The sequence below is a fragment of the Balaenoptera physalus genome, assembly GCF_965194825.1.
Source record: "Balaenoptera physalus genome assembly, chromosome: 3".
NCBI lineage: Eukaryota > Metazoa > Chordata > Mammalia > Artiodactyla > Balaenopteridae > Balaenoptera > Balaenoptera physalus.
In genome coordinates, this window is record NC_138890.1 from 117,131,973 (window position 1) to 117,152,830 (window position 20,858).

Consider the following 20,858-nt stretch of genomic DNA (forward strand, 5'->3'; position numbering starts at 1 on the left):
AGAACATCCAGGGCACTTCCAAGCTCAGGTTCAGAGTTCCTCCTCCCTCCCGTCAGGGGCCTGATTCAGGTAGAACAAGACCTTTGTGAGCCACTCCTCAAAGGCAAAAGAAACAAACATGATTGGAAAAGAATTTGCTTTAGCAAACAAACACTCATGATTCTATTTCCCCAATCTTTTTTTTTTTTTTACACTTCTTAATGTAGATTCACAGACTTGGTGAAAATGAACCAAGAAAAATACTTCTTCGATAGGTAGTGATTAAATTATGATCACCTGTGCACGGAATACTACACCTAGGCACTGAAAATAATGAGGAAGATCCGTATGAATTGATTTAGAAGTTGACATATACATGCACATATATGTATTTACATACACATACATATTCATTCTTATTTTAAGAGTATAACATACATATAACATACATATAAAATACATGTTTCCTATAACTTATAAAAATTAGTTCCCTCTGAGAAATAAGAATGGGCATGAGTAGCAAAGAAGTAAATTTTTTTATTTTATATATTTTTATTCAGTTTGATTTTTTTAACCATCAGCATGTATTATAAAAATGACTAATTAAGAAATAGCAGGGACTTCCCTGGTGGCGCAGTGGTTAAGAATCCGCCTGCCAGTGCAGGGGACATGGGTTCGATCCCTAGTCTGGGAAGATCCCACATGCTGCAGAGCAACTAAGCCCATGCGCCACAACTACTGAGCCTGGGCTCTAGAGCCCGTGAGCCACAACTACTGAGCCCACGTGCCACAACTACTGAAGCCTGCGCACCTAGAGCCCGTGCTCCACAACAAGAGAAGCCACCGCAATGAGAAGCCTGCGTACTGCAACGAAGAGTAGCCCCCGCTCACCACAACTAGAGAAAGCCCGCGCACGGCAACAAAGACCCAACGCAGCCAAAAATAAATAAATAAAAAATTAATTAATTTTTAAAAATCACTTAAAAAAATAGCAAATACCAAAAAAATGTTTTCCATTGGATGAGCCCACAGATCATCTGCAGGGCCCCTGAGAGCCATTTGTTTCTTCTCCCTTTTATCCTGTGTCTATCATCTTTGGCTTTCCCACCTATAAAACGGGAACCCCACTATGAGACAGCCTGCTATGAGACTGAAAGCAGAGCCAGCAAGGAAGGCAGGGTGTATCTGGCACTGAAGTGAAAGGGGGCAAATCAGAAATGAGATCACATCAGTAGTTAGGGAGTAACAGTAATAATGCTACATAAAATTTATGAGCATATATGTGCCAAACATTTAATCCTAATAACTCTATAAGATACTATTATCCTCATTTTACAAATGAGGAAACTGAAGCACAGAGAAGCATCTTCCCTAAGTTAACCAAAACAAAGAAATGATGGAGTCAGAACTCAGCCCTGCCTGGCAGCCACTAAGCTGTGCTGCTTCAATACAAACTAAAATAACAGTGAAATTTTTTTCCTATCAGATTGGTAACATTTCAAAAGATTGATGGATGAGCATTTCAGGAAATAGGTGCAAACATACTTTTTAGTAGAAGTATAAATTACTGAAGGCCATTTGGCAAGTGTTACCAAAATTTTAAATGGGCATCGATAACTTTTGACCTGGCCATTCTACTTTCAGGACCTCATCCTACAGAAATACTCACAGGGCTTCCCTGGTGGTGCAGTGGTTGAGAATCCGCCTGCCAATGCAGGGGACACGGGTTCGAGCCCTGGTCCGGGAAGATCCCACATGCCGCAGAGCAACTAAGCCTGTGCGCCACAACTACTGAGCCTGCGCTCTAGAGCCCACGAGCCACAACTGCTGAAGCCTGTGCGCCTGGAGCCCGTGCTCTGCAACAAGAGAAGCCACTGCAATGAGAAGCCCGGGCAGAGCAACGAAGAGTAGCCCCCGCTCGCTGCAACTAGAGAAAGCCCGCACGCAGGAACGAAGACACAACGCAGCCAAAAATAAATTAATTAATTAAAATAACTTAAAAAAAAAAAAAAAGAAATACTCACAAAGATGTCTACACACAGATGTTCAATGTGGCACTGTTTTTTTTTTTTTACTAGTTAATTAATTAATTTATTTTATTTTTGGCTGCATTGGGTCTTTGTTGCCGTGCGCGGGCTTTCTCTAGTTGCGGTGAGCGAGGGCTACTCTTCAATGTGGTGCGCAGGCTTCTCATTGTGGTGGCTTCTCTTGTTGGGGAGCACAGGCTCTAGGTGTGAGGGCTTCAGTAGTTATGGCACGCGGGCTCAGTAGTTGTGGCTCATGGGGTCTGGCGCGTGGGCTCAGTTGTTCTGTGGCACGTGGGATCTTCCCAGACCAGGATTCGAACCCGTGTCTCCTGCACTGGCAGGCGGATTCTTAACCATTGCGTCACCAGGGAAGCCCAGCACTGTTTTAAAAGAGGAAAAAAAAAAAAAAAAAAAAAAAGTGGGAGAGCGAGAAACAATTTCAGGAGCCATAGGTAGGAAATAATTAAATGACTAAAACGTCACAATATATCCAAAATATTAAGTAGTCTGTATCCTTTAAAAATGGAGGTCAATTCATAGATGCAGATGTGGAAAGAATTCTAAAATGTGGTTAAAAGAAAAACAATTATCACAGAGCAATGTGTATAATATGGCCTTATTTACGTAAAAAATAAGATGTGAGAATCACTTTTCATTTCTTCTTAGAAGAGTGATGCCTTTGCTTCCCTTCTCTCACTCCCTCCCTCGAAAACAAAAATGAAAGCAAAAGCCACATAATTCAGAGTTAAGTTGTAAAAAATAAGTCATGTGTTATTTATAAATCAATCATACAATAAAACAATTATTTTAAAAGGTCACAAATACACCAGTTGTATAAAGTCAGCTTGGAGTCAAGTACCTCTTTAAATACATTGCAAATCACTTCTATTTCAGAAGTTCTTCTCCAAACGGATGTGGTTCAAACCCAGTGACGGCTTTATAATTTCATATTTGATAACAAGTCAACAAAACTGGCAATAAATAGTCCAACAATAAGTTTTTAAAATACTAAGTGGTAAACACTATTCCTAGTTGTAAAACAATCTATTATTCAGACAATGTGAAGATTTCATTGAAGTCAGTAAAGAGTTACACAAAATTTATTTTTCTACATTTAAAATCCTTGCTGTATTTTCCTTGAAGTGATAATGATACACACAAAAGCTCAAAGGATTGATAAATAATTGAAAGTCCCAATAAGTCAACAAACAGACTTCATTATAAGCTGAACATAAAAGAGACACACAACATTCTGTTTGCTTCTCTTTTCAAAAACTGCCATGGCCCCTTGTCAAGTGGAAGCAGTACCCAGACCAATAGTTCCCAAAGTTTGGAGTGCCCGAAAATCTTGTTAAAATGAAGGTTCCTGGGCCCTGTCCCCAGACTCTGAGCTCTGATTCCTGAGTATAATGAATCTGCATTTTTCAACAAGATCCACAAGGATGTTGATGAGGTGGTACAAGAACCCCACTGACCATTCAGAACTGTCCAGTCCTAACTTATTGCCATTGGTTGGAAACCTGAATCTGGGCAGCTCCCTCACCTCTTTAGTTTCCTTATCCTTAAAGCCAGTCAATTGCACCAATCATCTCTGAGGGCCCTGAAGCCCTAACATGGTTGTGACTGACCCCAGATGTAAAATGTAGTTTTAGCTAAGAACTTAGTCTTCACGCCAAGACTAGTTTTTGCAAATCACTGGGTTTCTGTCTTTTCTCCACCTTCTGAAAAGTCTGCTTCTATCAGTTCCGTTTCCAGGAGCACCTGAGTAGAGGAATTCTGAAACTGACATCTATGTTAATTTGGGGGATTTCCCTATGCAAACAGGGAAGCTCCCAGCAATCCTGAGAGGTGTTGCATATACATGGTATGTGGTGAAACCCGCTTGGTAGGGAAACAGCAGAAGCAGCCCCATAATGTTAATCAGGTTCCAAATCCCCCTACATAACTTCCATCCGAGGAGCTGGAAAACTCAATAGGAGGTTTTAACACTGGTTGAACTTGAAGAGTAAGAGCTGGATTTCCTAGAGAATTTCATTGATGTGAGGGATACTTGCATCTGCTTTACAGTACGGACGTTCCGACAAAGCAGAGCATTCTTTGCATGATCCCTGAAGTCTTCTGAAATGAAGTAATAGACAAAGGGGTCAATGCAGCTGTTGAGGGTGGAGAGGCAGAGGGCTACGACGTACAGGGCATAGACGTGGCTCTCGCCCCGGTTTTTAATCAGGAAGTAATGCACCACGAGCAGAAGGTTACTAGGAGTGAAGCAGATCAGGTACATGGCCAGGACAGTGACGATGAGCTTGATGGCTCTCTGCCTCTTCTTTCCTGAGTTTTTATCCAAGGCAGAAGATTGGAGGGTCCGGATCATTAGCACATAGGCAAAGGCCGTAAGGAAGGCTGGGAACAGAAAGACTCCGATGGCCAGAGAGAGGAAATAATTGAACATGTCCCCCACCAACACCTCCTTTGGCAAAACATCATGACAGGTCGTGATGTTAAGTGCTGGGATGTAGATGGTCTGCTTCACAACGTATAAGGGGATAGTAACCAGCAGAATCAGCAGCCATATTCCCAGGGAGACACTGATGGCAATGCTCGCCTTCTTCATGGGGTACACCATGGGGTTCACGATGACCCAGTACCTCTGCACACTGAGACAGGTCATGAAGAGGATGGAGCAGTACATGTTGCCGTAGAAAAAGCCAACGAGTACCTTGCAAAGAGATTCCCCGTAAATCCAGTTGTTGCCATGGATGTGATAGGCAATCTTCAAAGGGAACCAGATAACAGAGAGGAGGTCCGCCAAGGCCAGGTTGGCCATGTAAATCACAGCAGGGTGCTTCTTCTTTGTCCGGAAAAGAAAGACCCACAGGGCCATGCCATTACTTGGCAAACCAACCGCAAATACGATCACGTAGACAATTGGAAGAAAGACAGTAGTCAGTTTTCCAGTGAGGACAGAGGCAGAAAACTCATCCACAGAAAAGCCTGGTTCCACTGTTTCTCCTCTCCCAGTGATCTGAGGTGAGTTATCAACGTAACCAATGAGACTTCTTCCTTTAGGGGGTCTACTGGTTCCTGCGCAAGAAAGGCAAGGCAGACAAGGGTCATTACAGAAATCAATGTTTCCACAGAAATGCTGGTGCGAAGGTCACGGACAAGATGGTGCTGTTAAGTGCTACAGTTACCTGAAAATTTGGGCAGAAGAGGAAAGGAGGAGAGCAGCTGAGGAGAAACAGAAGCAGAATGAACTGAAAGGGATTGAGAGAGAACTGGCATGGACAGCATGTTATGGCAGCCCTGCCTTTCTCCAGAGCAGTGTAGGTGAAGAAAGCTTCCTGTGCTGTGTGAAAGAAGAGAAAGGAAAAAGACAGGAGGAGTACACAAAATACTTATGGGCGCTTTCTTTGGGTGATGGAATTACTGAGATTTCTATGGTCTGGATTTGTTTGCTTGCTGCTTTTTTTTTTTTTTTTTTTTACAGCAGGTATTTTTTATGGGAGGTTTGGGAAGTATGTGTAGAATATAACATTGATTTCTACGAATCTCAAAAAATATAACATTGCTTTCTATGAATCTCGAATATCTCATTGATTTCTGCGAATCTCGTATTTCAATTTATTTTTACAAACTGTCCACACTCATTAGTTCCTACCTGTTCTCATCATGGCCATCTATCTCACTTGGGGCCGCAAGACAGGATCCAGCCTGGCCTGTCACTCCCTAGCCCAAAGTCCAACACGGCGAGATTCCCAGGAGCACAGAGATAGTCCCTCTCCAGACACAAGGACAGCCTCAGCCGTGGGCAGGGATCCCCCACTTCTGTGTGGGCCTCCTGGAGACCTTCCCATGGAGGCCAGAGGGCAGGCAAGCCTTCCGGCCTCAAGGTCACTGGACAGATAGGTGCATGATTTCTGTTCAGACAAATTTGTATTCTGACTTTTAAGCAAGTAACATGGCAAGCTTTAACAATTTCCACTCTCATCCCCATATTATGAATTAAACTTTACAAATCACAAACCAATGGCATAGCCAGCCTATGCCAATGAAGTGCTCACGGACGTGCAGATGAACGTGAGGGACGATGTGAGGACATGGAAGGATCTGACTTTAATTCTGGGGAAGAGCAGTCCTTCACCATGGCACTACAGTATGCCAGGGAGGATGTTCAACCTACTCACAAGTCTATCTGATAATTTGTATGCTTAGTCATCATTTTTTCCTCTCCTACCTTTGTACCCAGGTTCAGCAGGATTATTCACTTCTCTTAAGGCTTCCCAACTAAGAAGTGACCGTGATTAGGGTGGGATGAAAGGGTGTAGAGATCAATACTTCACTTTTCATTTAGCAGAGTGGGTAGCCCCCCAAAAGAGATGTCCGTGTCCTAATCCCTAGAATCTGTGATCCTCACCTTATTTAGAAAAAAGGTCTTTGTAGATGCAATTAGGATCTTGAGATGGGAAGATCATCCTGGATTACCCAGGTGGGTCCTAAGTCCAATGACAATTGTCTTTAGAAGAGAAAGACAGAGGGAGATTTGAGAGAGAAGGAAGACAGAAAGGAGAAAGCAATGTGAAAATGGAGGCGGAGATTGGAGTAAAGCCAAGGAACAAGCTAAGTAATGCCAAGGAATACCAACAGCCACCAGTAGCTGGAGGAGGCATGGAACGGAGTCTCCCCTAGAGCCCTGAGAGGTGCCCACACTTTGATTTCAGACTCTTGACCTCCAGAACTGTGGGAAAATAAGGTCTTACTAACTGAAAACAACAGCGTGTGGCAATTTGTTATGGCAGCCACAGGAAGTTAGTACACTTAGGAGAGACTCATCTCTTGTTCCAATTTCTTTTATAATTTTTTCAAAAGAGCATGAATTATTTTTAAATTTAAAAAATAAAATAATATTCCTACATATTACAGTGTTCTTCAAAGCTTGACCATAACCCACAGTAAGAAACATATTCTATATGGTAACCCAGTTCTGATACATATATCCATAATGGAAAAAAAGTTTCACAAAATAATAATTAGCTTTATTGTGCAGGGTACACTCTAATACTTTCTACTGTATTCTGTTCCATTCTTATAAAATCCAGTCACCACCTTCTACATTGATTGCATGACCCACTTACATGTTTTTCACAACCAGTTTAGCAGAGTGACCGATTTTACACACCACAAGAGAATAGTAACGACATATTTATAGACTGGTAATGTCTGTGGAACTCGCTCCAGGAGCCAAAATGGCAAGAGTCGCTGTGTGAGATTACAGGTTTAATTTCAGGACTGTCCTAATTCCTTTATCCTTAATTCCTAATTTCCTTATCCCCATGGTCCCTGGCAGAGCCCTGGACCTAGCACCTGGGGTGGATTGAAAAGCTCAGCTAGCCCTACCGATGAAGGAAAGGAAGAAGAATCAAGAGCCCAGCTCACGTCTTTAGAGCTCTAGCCTGGCCCAGTTAGTACCCAAACCACACACGCTGGCAGGGGATTCCAGGAGTACAGCCTGCAAAATAAAACCACCTTAATACCAACAAGCACCCGCGCTTAATAAGGGCTCATATCGTGTGTCCAGCGTTGCTTTCAACACTTTACGTGTATTAGCTTACTTCACTTTCACAACACCTTATGAGGAGGTACTATTATTAGAGCCGCATTTTCTAGATGCATAAACTGAAGCTTGAAAAAATTGAGTAACCTTTCCAAGGCTGAACAGTTGTTAGGTAGGAGAGTCAGGATTCAACCCAAGGCAGTCTGTTTCTAGACTCCCTGGTTCTAACCCCTATATCACACTGAGCCTCGGAGACCGACGTGAGGTTACGCACTGGAGTCTACTGAGACCAACCTAACCTGTGCGGATTCCACACGTGTGTTCTCAAACAGAAAATTTTAAATGTAATATTTTACCATTTTAACCACCCCCCTTTGAACTAGCCCCTCCTCTAATAATTTATATATTTATTTGTATTAATATTAACATGTTCTGGAAGACTTTCAGAGGTGTAAGAGAATCCTACAAATTCTCCATTGGTTTGAAAAGCGGTTACCGGCTCTCCGGAGAGGCAGGTGGGGCAAAGCTGGTGACTGGACAGTGGACCCCTGTTCTGAGGATTCTTCCATTCAGAGAGCTGGGACACCCACCCCAGAAACAGCCCACCAGAGACCAAGTCAATGAGTCAGACTGCGTTTCTGCAGAATGGAGCCACCAAGATTTTCTAATTACCACAAAAAGACTCAATTTTTTCCCTTGGTACCAAAACAAACCAAAAAAATTACATAACTTGCTTTATAAAAGGGAAGAAAATCTAAGCATTGATTGTCCGGAGTTACCCACATCACAAAAATGATAACCAGACGTTATTTGCCTCAGAAGGGAAGAAGTACCTATGAAGTAATCTTGCAACAAACAAACGAACGAACGAACCCTCATCTGAACAAGCCTCTGGATCCAACTGCCAAAGTAATAGAAATAAAGGGGACACTAGGACATATTAAATAACATAAGAATGTCGTTAGCAAAATCCAGGCTGCGGAAACTGCTGCAGGATAAGAAGCTCATTTCTTCAAAATATAAATTACAAGGCAAAAACCAAGAAAGAGGTGTGGAGGTAGGGCTCATAAATTAAAAGACTTATAAGACAATATTAACCTTATGTAATGTGTGGACCCTGTTTGGATCCTGATTCAAACAAACTATTAATATAGTATTTATGACACTTATGAAACAATTAGAAATATGAACACTGACTATTTGATTATATTATACAATTTTTTTCAGTGGTTATTATGTGGTGATGTTTGAAAAGGAAATTGCCATCTTTTATGAATACATACTGAAATATTTTAAGGTGAAATTACATCTGGATTTATTCCAAAATAACACGAGGAGGGGAACCCTCAGATGCTGCTGGTGGGAATGTAAAGCGATGCAGTCACTGTGCAAAATAATTTGGCAGTTCCTGAAACGGCTCACCATAGAGTTGCCATATGACCCATCAATTCCTACTCCTAAGTATACACCCAGGACAAATGAAAACACGTGTTCACACAGAAACTTATACAGGAATGTTCATAACAGCATTATTCATAAAAGCCCCAAAGCAGAAATAACAAAATGTCCATCAACTGATGAATGGGTAGACGAAATGTGGTATATGCATACAATGGAACATTATTTAGCAATAAAAGGAAATGAAGAACTGATACACGCTACAATACAGATGAACCTTGAAAAGATGATGCTTTTGAAAGAAGTCAGTCACAAAGGAATATGTACTGTATGATTCCATTTATAATAAATGCCTTGAATAGGCAAATCCACAGACAAAAAGTAGATTAGTGGTTGCCAGGAGCTGGGGAATGGGGCAAATTGGGGGATGATGCCTAAGAGCGGGGTGGGGGGGGGTGGGGGGGAGTGGGATGTTCTTATGGGGTAATAAAAATATTCTAAAGTTGATTGTGGTGATGGATAGACAACTGTGAATATTCTAAAATGCACTGAATTGTAGACTTGGAATAGGTGAATTGTATGGTCTGCAAATTATATCTTAAAGCTGTTAAAGAATAACACAGGAAGGAGGGCAGGAAGGAGGCTGGGGCATCACTATTAAAGCTGAGTGAGGGGTACCTGGGATTCACTGTAATATTCTACTTTCAAATGTCTAAAGTTTTCCATAAAAATAAACACATGCCAGGTCAGGAAGGTTCATGTAAAGAGGGATAAAAATCTATTTTAAATAAGAATACTAAAATAAAGGGGGAGGGGGGGAAGAGCAAGAAATACTACAAAAAGTTAGGGAAGGATTCAAAGAGAGAGAGAGAAAGAAAAAATTTCCTGAGAATATTCCAACATACAACCTTGAATGATCTCAATCTGAAATACCAGTCATATTAGCTATGTTCATTGTACCAGTGGCAGAGCACACAACCAGCTTGCTGCTTGGTATAACACTGGTCAGTTCTAACACTGGTAAATGTCAAGATGCTGCTCAAAGTTCCCTGAAGCCCTTTCAGCACAGTGCACAGACTTTTACCTCATACAGCATCCTATCCCAGTCACCCAAACTCACAGAACTTGTCTAGAACTGATGCTATTCCAGCTTCCAACTCTATAACCCATCTGTATACCAGACAAAATCATTTCTATTTTAGAGAGTGAAGATGAAATTAAATGTACATATGAAGTTTAAACACATGTAAAGTTTAAACACACAAAAGCATTCTCCATTTGGGACCTGTAATCAACAATACTTGCCCAAGTACACAAGAATACGCACCCACTGATGCTCAAGGCAGCATCCCCCCACCCCAATTACAAACAAACAGGAAATAAGCAACGTTCATCAACCACCACTCCTAACTTACCATATCCTCAGCACAGTCCCTAGCATTAATAGCAGACACTACACTATTTAATAAGCATTGAAATGGAAAGATAGTCACAATATGTCCATTGAAAAAAAGCAACTGGTGGAATAATATGCTTCCATCTATATAACAAAATTATAATTTGTTTGCAAATCTGAAGTCTAGAAAAATACCCACTAAACTATAAACAATGGCCATCTCTATAGAGTAAAATGGATGGGGAGGGGAAAGCTTACTTTTTTTTACTTCACACCCCTCTATGTTGTTTGGATTACTTTTTCAAAGGAGTGTAAATTGGTACAATCTATTTGGAGGGCAATTTGGCAAAAATGTCAAAATTTTCAGTGTGCTTGCCCTATGACTCATCAATTTATTGCTAGGAATTTGTCCTGCACATACACTAGCTAAAGTGCACAAAAACACTATGTACAAGAATATTGACTAGAATATTGTTTACCATGGTAAAACAAAAATGTTAGTTTCAATGACCATCGAAAAACAAAAAAGGCTAGTTCAATAATTTATGGCATTTATACAATGAATAATATTCCCTCTACACAGGTATGGACAGATTTTTTTTATACTGACCATGAATAGATCTACTAGGTTAGAAAAAAAATAACTGTAGGACAGAATGTACAGTATGATCCTTCTATTGTTACAAAATACATATATTTCTGCATAGAGAAGTCTATTGAGAGTGAAGAGGGGAGAGAACAGGGGATGTTTCGCTTTCTTTTTAACTCTTCTGATTTGTACAATTTGGGGGAAAAAATGCATGGAAAACTTTTAACTTTAAAACGCTACCTGGGGCTTCCCTGGTGGCGCAGTGGTTGAGGATCTGCCTGCCAATGCGGGCGACAGGGTTCGAGCCCTGGTCTGGGAAGATCCCACATGCCGCGGAGCAACTGGGCCCGTGAGCCACAACTGCTGAGCCTGCGCGTCTGGAGCCTGTGCTCCTCAACAAGAGAGGCCGCGATAGTGAGAGGCCCGCGCACCGCGATGAAGAGTGGCCCCCACTCACCGCAACTGGAGAAAGCCCTCACACAGAAACGAAGACCCAACACATCCAAAAATAAAAAAATAATAATAAATAAATAATAAATTAAAAAATTAAAAAAAAAAACTACCTGTTCTTTGTTATATTAAGCGTCCTCCTGTTGCCCACCCTCCCAACCAAAGCAAGTACAGAGCAGCTACTTTGTTTAAACTCTCCTCTTGTGTTCTTTCCCCTACTATCCTCCTCACCTCAAATCTTCTTTTGCTCCAACCTTTTGGAGCACAGATCAAAAAAAATAAAAGCTTCAGTTGCTCGGTACCCCTTCTCTAGGTACACTTTAGTCAACTTTCTCGTGTTCTTTCAGGATGAACTGTTTTCCTCTCAACACTTGTCCAGCTAATAAAACCATAAGAAAGACAAACACAGACTTCACTAAAACATTGCTTATCACGGTTAATTAGTAACTACAAGGCCAGGAAGGCGACCAAACACAAATTTAAAGTCCCATCTTCATGTTCTATGTGTTCTCTCTTATTACAAAACACTGGAAATAGCCCATGTGTCTGTCAACAAAGGACCAATTAAAAATTATGATACATCCATTGACAACATTTTAGAGTCATTAAAAATGTTTTATATTTACTGATATGCTACTGATGTTTATATAAACACATACTTGTAAAAAAAAAAATTTCTCTGTGAATATGTATTTTATGCATGGATGTATGAAAGCATGAGAAAGGCTAGAAACCAAAATGTTAGCAGTGCTTTGGGTACTGAGGGTGATTTAATTAGTGCAACCTCTTTTTTGGACTCATTTTTCCTTTACAGTGATCACATACAGCTTGTATAATTAAAAACCAATTACAAAAAGAACACAAGTTTCAGTCTCCAAAAGAAAAATGGAATGACTGCATTACAGGGGACTTCTCAGGTTCGTGACATGGTGGAAAGAAGTAAGCGCTTGAAAGAAGCTGACTTAAATGCTGAACTGCCATCAACCGCCAGGTCACTCTGGGCAAGTCCCTTCACTGCATTCTTCATTTGCTATTTATTTACTGATGTCCTTTAGGGAATGAGACTGTGCTGGACCGTGGTGATGGAGGTGCCGCTAGGGGTCCCTGGCCTCCTGGAGTACGTGATCTAGTGGGGAGACAGATGAAACATATTTACAGAAATAACTATCGATTACTGTTGTGATCAGAAAGAAAGCAGGGGCGTGATGGACAGTTTTCCTTGCCCCTCACTCCTCAATTCAGTGGCCCTTATCTGTAAAATGAGAAGGTTACACTCTAGGCTGAGTTCCCTTTCATAAGGCAGTCTTTTGGGGAAAAACCTTGGGGAAGAAAAATCAAACCTAGGATGTGTCCTGCTGCAAACTGAGGGGCACACCTCAGGGTCGAACCGAAGGGGGTAAGCAAAGACAGGTGCTAACGGGCAGAAACACTGGTGATGCCCTTTTTTAAAATTATTTTATTTTATTTTATTTTATTTATTTATGTCTGTGTTGGGTCTTCGTTTCTGTGCGAGGGCTTTCTCTAGTTGTGGCAAGCAGGGGCCACTCTTCATCGCGGTGCGCGGGCCTCTCTTCTTGCGGAGCACAGGCTCCAGACGCGCAGGCTCAGTAATTGTGGCTCACGGGCCCAGTTGCTCCGCGGCATGTGGGATCTTCCCAGACCAGGGCTCGAACCCGTGTCCCCTGCATTGGCAAGCAGATTCTCAACCACTGCGCCACCAGGGAAGCCCTGCCCTCTTTCTTAATCAAAATCAATCTAGCTTCAAGTTGTGAGGAAAGCTCCATCTACCTAAAGTCTCGCTGTTACTTAACTGACCCTTTAGGACAGTTACCCTACAAAGGAGTAAAAGTATGTGGAGGAAAAAAAAAGTGCAATATTAAATAGCTCTGGTTAACAAGTAACTTGATTTTTGTTGTTGTTAAAGTAAGTCCCCCTTATACTTCAGGAATCCCCCCAGCTCCAGCCCCTCACTTTGTAAACAAGAACAAGCCAGACACTCGGGCAAGCTTCCTATAGAAACCGTTTGAATCATAAAACAGATGAATCATCAACATCCACATAGTTTTTTTTAAAAATGTTTGCACATACTAAGCTTTGCTCCTAAATTTTAAGTTTATAAGTTTAAAACATAAGGGTAAACGGACATGCGTGCATCACAGTTTCAGTACTTCCTGGAAATAAATAAATGCCTTTATTCTTTTTTTTTTAATTTTTAATACATCTTTATTGGAATATAATTGCTTCACAATACTGTGTTAGCTTCTGTTGCACAACAAAGAGAATCGGCCATATGCATACACATGTCCCCATATCCCCTCCCTCCTGAGCCTCCCTCCCACCCTCCCTATCCCACCCCTCTAGGTCATCGCAAAGCACCGAGCCGATCTCCCTGTGCTATGCGACTGCTTCCCACCAGCCAACTATTTTACATTCGGTAGTGCTGTCAATATAATGTGTATCAGGGCTGCAGTTTTCAAGTATCCACCAAAATACCGTTTGCTGTAACTCCAAAGGGAAAAGAATCACATTCTTCCGTCTAATTCAAATTCACGGTGACTTGCTCTTTTACAATGTCTTTATGAAGAGGATAAAAGTGAGAACCTGCCTTTTACAACAGGTCTACAAATTTCGCAGGGAAATTAAAACTTCCCTTTTAAGGCTACCCTGGCTGCCCCAAACAGCGGGGCGTCCTTTAGCATCACAGCAGTGCCACACCAGGCTTAACAGCGCCTACGCCCTCGGAGGCCTGCTCAGCCCGGGCGGCTCCACCCGCAGCCGGACAAGTTCGAGCACACCCAGGGCAGCACACCCGTGGAACCCGGCTGCGGCGCACAAACTGGCACCTGAGCGCCGCCAGGGACGGCTCCCGTGCTGTTCCTTTCCTGGGGCGGGCAGCCTCCGGCCTACAGACCTGAGCGGCAGCCAGCATGGCACCGAAGGGCGGGGAAACGCAGGGCCGTAAGGTCACTTGGTCGAATGTAAAGCAGGGTCGAAGAAGTTCCATTCATTAATCCGCCCAACTGGCCTAAACCTCGGGGTGAGCGCTCGTCACCCCAAGAACCCAGCAGGGTCCGCCCCTGACTTCCACACCCCGGCTGTGCCCTGTGCCAGAGGAGCTGCAGGCCCCGGGGGCGTCTTGAACGCCGTGGGCCGACCCCAAAGAGTGGCCTCCAAAAGTGGAAGGAGGCTGCAAAAAGCGAGGCAGAAAGTTCCCAGGCCGCGGGCTCCCACCCACGCCACCCCGCTCTGGGCCATCAACTCGCTAACTCCGCGGGTCCCGCAGGACCAGCCCGGAAGAGTCTCAAGGGTGTGCGAAATGCTCCTTAAGGACTTTCGTGTTTGCGAAGAAACCCACCCGGGCCCGCGAGGCTAAGCCCTCTGGGTACTCCGTAGAAGCCAGCACTCCGCTCCCTCCCTTTCCCCTCCGTAGACTTCAGCTTCTCCCGCTTGTCCCAGCTGGTTGCTCCCCGGGCGCAGGGATCCCCCTTCAAAGCCGCCGAGAGGAGGCTGCGGGATGTCGGGAGGAGTTGGCGGCGGCGGCAGAACACCCTTCGCGCACCTGCCCCTCTTCCCCCACCTGCCCATGGTGCCCAGGACCCCCGCTCCGTAGCCGCACGAGCCCTCCTTGGCCAAGTTTCTCACCTGGCACGGTGCGATTGCAGGAGGCAGAGGTCCCCAGCAGGATGACGCCCCCCAGCAGCCACGCCGCGCTCAGGCTTCGCATCCTTCCAGCAGCCCCGACACCCGGCGGGCGGGGAATTCGCCGCCACCGATTCGAAACTCAGAGTCCCACTCGCCGCTAGGAGAGAAAGCCACGCTCCCACCTGCCCCTAATTGGAGCCTCTGCGCACGCCTCCCCGGAGCTGGAAAAGTTTCAGTGAAACTCGAGAAGCTCGACGTACCTGCGCGAGGCCACGCCCCGGGGCCGGAACGCAACGCTCGGCTCTGCGGTTCGAAGACCGGGCGTCCCGGCCCCGCCCCCGGCCGCCGCGCCGCACGCTGTGGCCCCGCCTCCGCCGCCCCAGGTGCGCCAGCCGCTAAGGAGCTGTATCGGAATGCAAAGGGCTGGAACGCTCAGATCGCAAGGCCGAAAACTACCTTTAACCCTTAATTACTCCTAGGGAGCCAGCCAGCGTTGTCCATCCCCATCCCTCCCCTTTCCTAAATGGCAAAAAGCCAACACCCGAGCTCGCTGCAGTTATCGTCGGTACTTGGTAGAGACTTCCCGGTGTCGTGGGCACTGTGGGATGAGGGGTGAGTTTCCAATCTGCATTGGCAGGATGGACGTCTGCGGACACCCGCGAACGCGATGGGGAGCAGGAAGGGGTCCCGGCCAACCCGAGTAATCAGGGATCTGGGTTTAGGTTTCCGCTCTGATGTTAACTAGCTGTGACCCCTAGTAAGACTCTCACCCCCTTCTAGGCCCCTTTCCCAGTCTGTGAGGTGGTGAGGGAGAAAACATTTGTAACAGCTACTTTAAGTCCCGCGTATAAATGATTTAGGAGCACAGTCTAGATTAATCCCAAAACAACCCGCGTAATAAGTATAACTATTATTACCATTTTACAGACGAGGAACTAGAACTGAGAAAGGTTGGATAAATTGCCCACAGTCACACAGTTGGTAGACACAGTTTGCAAATGTCCATCACAAGAAAACTTTAGTCTGTGACTTCTGCTTTCTTCTATTAATCACTGCGCTATAAATGCTCCCACCAGCGTCTTTTCTGCGTTGGGATCCCACAGTCCAAAGAAATATATTAGCAGTATGTACACCTGTATGTATGTATGTATGTATGTATGCAGAAATATATAAGAGGGGGTGTGGGGAGAAGGAGTGTGAGACTGGGGATCGCTGCACAAGTCCTTCATTATATTGGTAATGTCTTTTTACTGGCTTTAAAAAGATAAAGTGTACTGTAATTCATTTAAACTCTTGGGTAGTGGAGGAGCAGAGAAGAGAAACGTGAGAGCTGTCCTGAGATACTTGAAGAGTTAGCATGTAGAAGAGGATTAGACATGTTTTGAGTAGCTCCAGAGAGCAGAACTAGGTAGTAGCCACAATGGGGGGCTGATTTCAGCTCAATGTAGAAAGAGATTTTTAACAGGGCTCGCTGGGGGAGTTCCCTGGTGGTCCAATGGTTAGGACTCGGCTCTTTCACTTCCGTGGCCCAGGTACAATCCCAGGTGGGGAAACTAAGATCCCTGAAAGCCGCCAGGCATGGCCATAAACAAACAAACAGCCCCCTGCCATAAATAAATAAATAAATAAATAAATAAAAACAGGGCCCCCTGGTCCCAGTCCTGGGGGCTGCCTGGTGAGGTTAAGGGCCACGTCACCGAAGGGCTTACAGCAAAGGACCAGGGCATCCGTCCTGCAGGTTGGAGAGGGAATTCCCTCCCAGGATCAGGGGTCAGACTGGGTGAGTCCAGGTAGCCTCTTGAGGGGCTTGAGTCCTGGGAGTCCATGATTCTTCCTTGAAGACCAAAGTTTGGTGAGTCAGTTGCCAGTGACCATCATTATTTATTGAACAGCCATAAACTGAATGGCCACCATCTTGGCCCTGTGAGTTTCTAGGATGGAGCTTACCTCTGATAAAGTCCCTGTGTCATGTGTGTGACCTCTTGGTGAACCTACCATGGGACCAATTAACGAACTAATGGGGGTTCCAGATAATTCAGGCAGACAAAATTGTATAAAATGTCATGTTAGCCAGTCGTTTCAACCATCCCCAATAAGACATTTCCCCAAATTTACATAAGTGGAGGGTTAGCATTCTGCCTCTTCCCTCTGCCCTGACAGAGCTCACAGGAGCAGGAAAATAAATGGTTGAAAAGGAAGAGAAGCAAATTGCTCTGAAGGTTCCATGAGAATGGAATAATTGCTCCCTGAATAACAGGAGTGGACTGCTTCCCAACACACACAGACAAGAGGGGCCAGGGAAAGCTGTCCAGTGAATGAGATCATTCTTTTTAAGGGGTGCATTTCAGTAGCCCCATCTCTTAAGAATCTCTCATTGCTATGTCTGGAGTTCTTTTGGAAATGTGGTAAGAGCATAGCCTTTGAAATTGTATAACCCTGTGGGCAAATTCTGGCCTTCCCCCTTCCTAACATCTGTGTGACTTGGGAGAAATTACTACTTACCCTCTCGAAGCTTTAAGTTCCTTACCTATAAAATGGAGTCAAGGGAATTTCCTGGTGGCCCAGTGGTTAGGACTCCGTGCGCTCACTGCCGAGGTCCCAGGTTCAATCCCTGGTCAGGGAACTAAGATCCCACAAGCCTCGTGGTGTGAAAAAGAAAAAAAATAGAGTCGATATTTTTTTACTTCAGATGTGCCTGAGGATAAAATAAATTGTGATTGTGTTTTTGTTTGCTTCCTTTCTCTCAGGAGTCTTCTTTACACCCCCTACCTGCACCTCAGCTCTCAGGATGCTGTGTCCCAGAATCACACCCCTGGGTCCTCTTTTCCTCCCTGGAAAAGTTGCCTTCTAGAAGCAGCACCAGGGCCTTCCTCATCCTGTCCAGGAAGACAGTTCTCCTGCCGGGGATCAGGTCACTCCTGAGGGTCCTTCAGTAGGGAAGATACTCAATCCCAAGACATCCCTTCAATCTTTCCAAGCCTCCATTTCATCAGCTGTTATATGTAACTATTACATCTATAATCTGGGGATGATAATAGTACCTTTCTTATAGGCTGGTTATGAAGATTCAGTTTGCTAAATGCCCATAAAGTACTTCTTAGCACAGTTCCTCACATGTAGTAAATAAGAAATGGTAGCAACTATAGAATGACTGCCCCAAGGGGCAATCTTCCTCTTTCCAGAGAACAATGCATCAACATCCAGCTGTTTTCAACTTGAATTTTTATTAGTATTTTATGGAATTATGCCTTGAATCATCAAAATTTCCAAGAAAATATTTTATTGAACAATGCCATGAGTTAATGATCTCAAGAATGTGGTTTCTCCCAGTGGCCTGACTACATTCATTTGAGTCAGTTTGTAGATGTTTTCTTGTGACTTTGGGACTAGAGTATTTGTTTTTTAGATTTTGACTCCTTTGCCCTGAAGGGCTTGGGGTGTTTTATGGCTCTGTGGAACAGAACAGAGAAATAACCACAGGCAATTCCAGACAGTCTGGCTTTCAGGAATTGGGAACTTTGTGCAGTTTCTCACCCTCTACAGCTCTAAGGAAAATAAAGTAGGAACTGGGGGAGGCCAGACCCTGAGGGAAAAGCCATTTCATTCAATCATTCCTACAGTCATTTATCAAACTCATCAAACTCTTTCTGGAGAAACAAAGACTTAGTCCCTGCACTCTTGGGTCCCAGTCAAATATAAATGGAGGAAATGTTACATTCATTTACTCACTCTGGACAAGGTTAGGAATGACCTTCACATGGTAAATCCTTTGATCAATTCTCAGTGTTCATGTTACTCAACCCGCCTGTGGAATTTGGCATAATTGACCTCTCTCCCTTCTTGAATGCTATGTTCAGCTGGCTTCCTGGACCACTCTTGTCCTGATTCTCCTCCTGATTCTCCTCCTGTCTCCCTGGCAACTCAGAAGGGGTTGGTTCTTTTCTGGTTCTCATTTACCATCCTCAATTCTACATTCTAGAGTGCCTGTGGGTTTGTCCTTGGACTGCTTTTCAATATACACTCATTTCCTTTGGTCATCTAATCCAATCCTGTGGTTTTAAATACCATATTTATGCTGACAACTTCCAAATTTGTATTTCTATCCCAGATTTCTCCTTTCCAGACACAACATATCCATTCAGCTACTCAACACCTCCACTTAGACATGACTGTAGGCATATCAAGCATAAGTTCAAAACTACATTTCTGACCCGCCCTGCCCCTCTCATAGTCTTCCCATCTCCTTAAATTGCAATTCCATCCCTCCAGTTGCTCAGATCAAAAATCTTGGAGTCATCTGTGACTTCTTTCTCTTATATTCCACATCTGATCCATCAGCGAATCCTTCCTTGAAAATATATCCAAAATACCACCCTGGTTCAAGTTACCATTATCTTTTGCCTAGATTATTGCAATAGCTTTGTGACTTGTCTCTCTCCTTTTACCCATAAGCCTCTACACAGTCTTCTCTCAACATAGCGGTCAGACTGAACCTGTTAAGCTGTGCATCAGTTCAGGTCACTTCCTCACTTAAAATACTGAAGTAGCTCCCCACTTCCCTCTGCATAGAAACCAAAGCCTGTCAAAGGCTTACACATCCTGCCCTCCCCCACCTCCCATACACAACCCCCTTGACTTCATCTTTTCTGTTCCCCTCACTCATTCTGCTCCTGCCACACACACACCCTTGCCATACCTTTGCCTGGAACGCTTTTCCCTCGAACACCTACATAGTTTCAGTCTTCACTTCCTTCAGGTTTTTGCTGAAATACTATCTTCCCAGTGGGGCCTTCTAAGAAGACCTTATTTAAAATTATACTCCCATCCTATACTCTCCATCCTCCCTCTATGTTTTATTTTCTTCCATGGCATGGCTTGCCAGATTGATATTCTACATGTATTTATTTATTATCTAGTTCCCCCACTGCAATGTAAACTCCATGAGTACAGAGTTTTTTTGTTTTTTACTTTGTGGCATTTTTTAAAGTATTTAGAGAGTAACAGTATCCAGCACTGGCAACTGCCTCTGATATACTTATCTCTATAAGGTCTTAAATGTTATTATTTAAGTCCCAGTTTAAATCACTTTTCTGTGTGTGTGTGTGTCTGTGTGTGTTTTCTTGTGTTTTTTTAATATAAATTTTATTTATTATCTAAGTCCCAGTTTAAATCACTCTTCTTTTTGTGTGTGTGTTTTCTTGTGTTTTTTTTTTTTTTAATAAATTTTATTTATTTTATTTTTGGCTGCACTGGGTCTTTGTTCCTGCGTGTGGGCTTTCCTCTGGTTGCAGCGAGCGGGGGCTACTCTTCGTTGCGGTGCACAGGCTTCTCATTGTGGTGGCTTCTCTTGTTGCAGAGCACGGGCTCTAGGTGCACAGGCTTCAGTAGTCGTGGCATGCGGGCTCAGTAGTTGTGGCTCGCAGGCTCTAGAGTGCAGGCTCAGTAGTTGTGGCGCACGGGCTTTGTTGCTCCGCGGCATGTGGGATCTTCCTGGACCAGGGCTCGAACCCGTGGCCCCTGCATTGGCAGGCTGATTCTTAACCACTGCGCCACCAGGGAAGCCCTAAATCACTTTTCTTAAAACGCAGAAAGGCAAATGTCTAAAGCACTGCAAAAGCCAACCTATAAAATGTAGAGGACAGATATTTTTATCTGTTTTGTCCACTGCTGTGTTCTCAGTGCTAGAACAATGCCTAGTACATAGAATGAGCTCAACAAATACTTGTGAATGAATTAATTCTTACATATTGTACACCTACTATCTTTCACTCACTCTGCTAGAAGCTAGGATTACAAAGGTCCGTATCTCTACCTCCATTGTGTCAT

At 43.9% G+C, this 20,858-nt stretch overlaps 1 protein-coding gene across 1 annotated transcript; it reads right to left on the reverse strand.

Annotated features, from left to right (window-relative positions):
* Nucleotides 1–2,341: 2,341 nt before the first annotated feature.
* On the reverse strand, nt 2,342–15,387 carry F2RL1 (F2R like trypsin receptor 1). The gene is made up of 2 exons (XM_082457332.1): nt 15,033–15,387; nt 2,342–5,087 (listed from the first exon to the last, which is right to left on the reverse strand). Exons 1-2 carry the CDS (start codon nt 15,112–15,114, stop codon nt 3,976–3,978), a joined length of 1,194 nt encoding a protein of 397 aa, XP_082313458.1. The 5' UTR covers nt 15,115–15,387; the 3' UTR covers nt 2,342–3,975.
* Nucleotides 15,388–20,858: the final 5,471 nt, after the last annotated feature.